General features: G+C 39.6%; 1 protein-coding gene across 1 annotated transcript; it reads right to left on the bottom strand.

The window, feature by feature from the left end:
* On the bottom strand, nt 1-876 carry LOC109337750 (uncharacterized mitochondrial protein AtMg00860-like). The gene is made up of 2 exons (XM_019574790.1): nt 837-876; nt 1-401 (listed from the first exon to the last, which is right to left on the bottom strand). The coding sequence occupies exons 1-2, from the start codon at nt 874-876 to the stop codon at nt 1-3; spliced, it is 441 nt and encodes a 146-aa protein (XP_019430335.1).
* Between the last annotated feature and the right edge of the window lie 264 nt (nt 877-1,140).

Raw genomic sequence — 1,140 nt, 5'->3', positions numbered from 1 at the left:
TTACTTTAATTGTCTTGAAGCATAAGCTACCACCTTTTGTTGTTGCATTAATATATAACCTAGGCATTGTTTAGACGCGTCGTAGTACACGTTGTAGTTTCCCTTCGGGTCTGGTAGAATCAACATGAGTGTTGTGGTCAATATTTTCTTCAATTCTTGAAAGTTTTCTTCACACTTCGCCGTCCAAACAAAAGCCTTGTCTTTCCTGGCTAACGTAGTCAGTGGCAATGCCAACTTCGAATATCCTTCAATAAATTTTCGATAGTATCCTCCTAAATCGAGGAATCTTCTAATCTCCGTTAAGGATTTCAGAGAATTCCATTCCATCATCATTCCTACTTTAGCAGGGTCTACAATAATTCCTTCGCTTGATATCACATGCCCAAGAACATTCACCAATTCTAACCAAAATTCACACTTTGACAGCTTGGCATAGAGTTAGTTGTCTTTCAAAATCTGCAACACTATCCTCAGATGCTTTGCATGTTCCTCGTGGTCCTTCGAATAAATCAGGATATCATTACTAAATACGACCACAAATGTGTCGAGGTATGGATGAAATATCTGATTCATGTAATCCATGAACACTGCATGGGCATTGGTTACACCAAATGACATCATGAGATATTCGTAATGACCATATCACGTTTGTAAAGCAGTTTTTGGAATATCATTTGTCTTCACGCATATTTGGTGGTATCCTGACCGGAGATCGATCTTTGAATACACGACATCTCCTCTTAGTTGATCCATCAAGTCGTCAATTCTTGGCAATGGGTACTTATTCTTAATGGTGAATTTGTTCAACTATCGGTAGTTAGTACATAGCCGTATACCGCCATCCTTCTTCTTCACAAATAGCACCGGAGCACCCATGGTTAAACACTAGGTCTGACAAACTGTTTTTGTAGTAAGTTTTCCAATTGCTTCTTCAACTTTGTTAACTCCAATGGTGCCATCCTGTAGGGAGCTATAGAGATTGGAACAGATCCAGGAACCATATCAATAGCAAACTCTATCCTCGTACTGGGGGCAAACCAGGAATGTCATCCAGGAAAAATTCAGAGAAATCCCTAACCACGGGTAGGTTCTAAATCTCTTCTCCACCATTCTTCTCCATTGATGCCAGTAGCATAAACA

This window comes from Lupinus angustifolius, unplaced genomic scaffold (assembly GCF_001865875.1).
Source record: "Lupinus angustifolius cultivar Tanjil unplaced genomic scaffold, LupAngTanjil_v1.0 Scaffold_10_9, whole genome shotgun sequence".
In the NCBI taxonomy this organism is placed as follows: Eukaryota; Viridiplantae; Streptophyta; class Magnoliopsida; order Fabales; family Fabaceae; genus Lupinus; species Lupinus angustifolius.
This window is presented reverse-complemented; position numbering and strand designations above follow the sequence as displayed.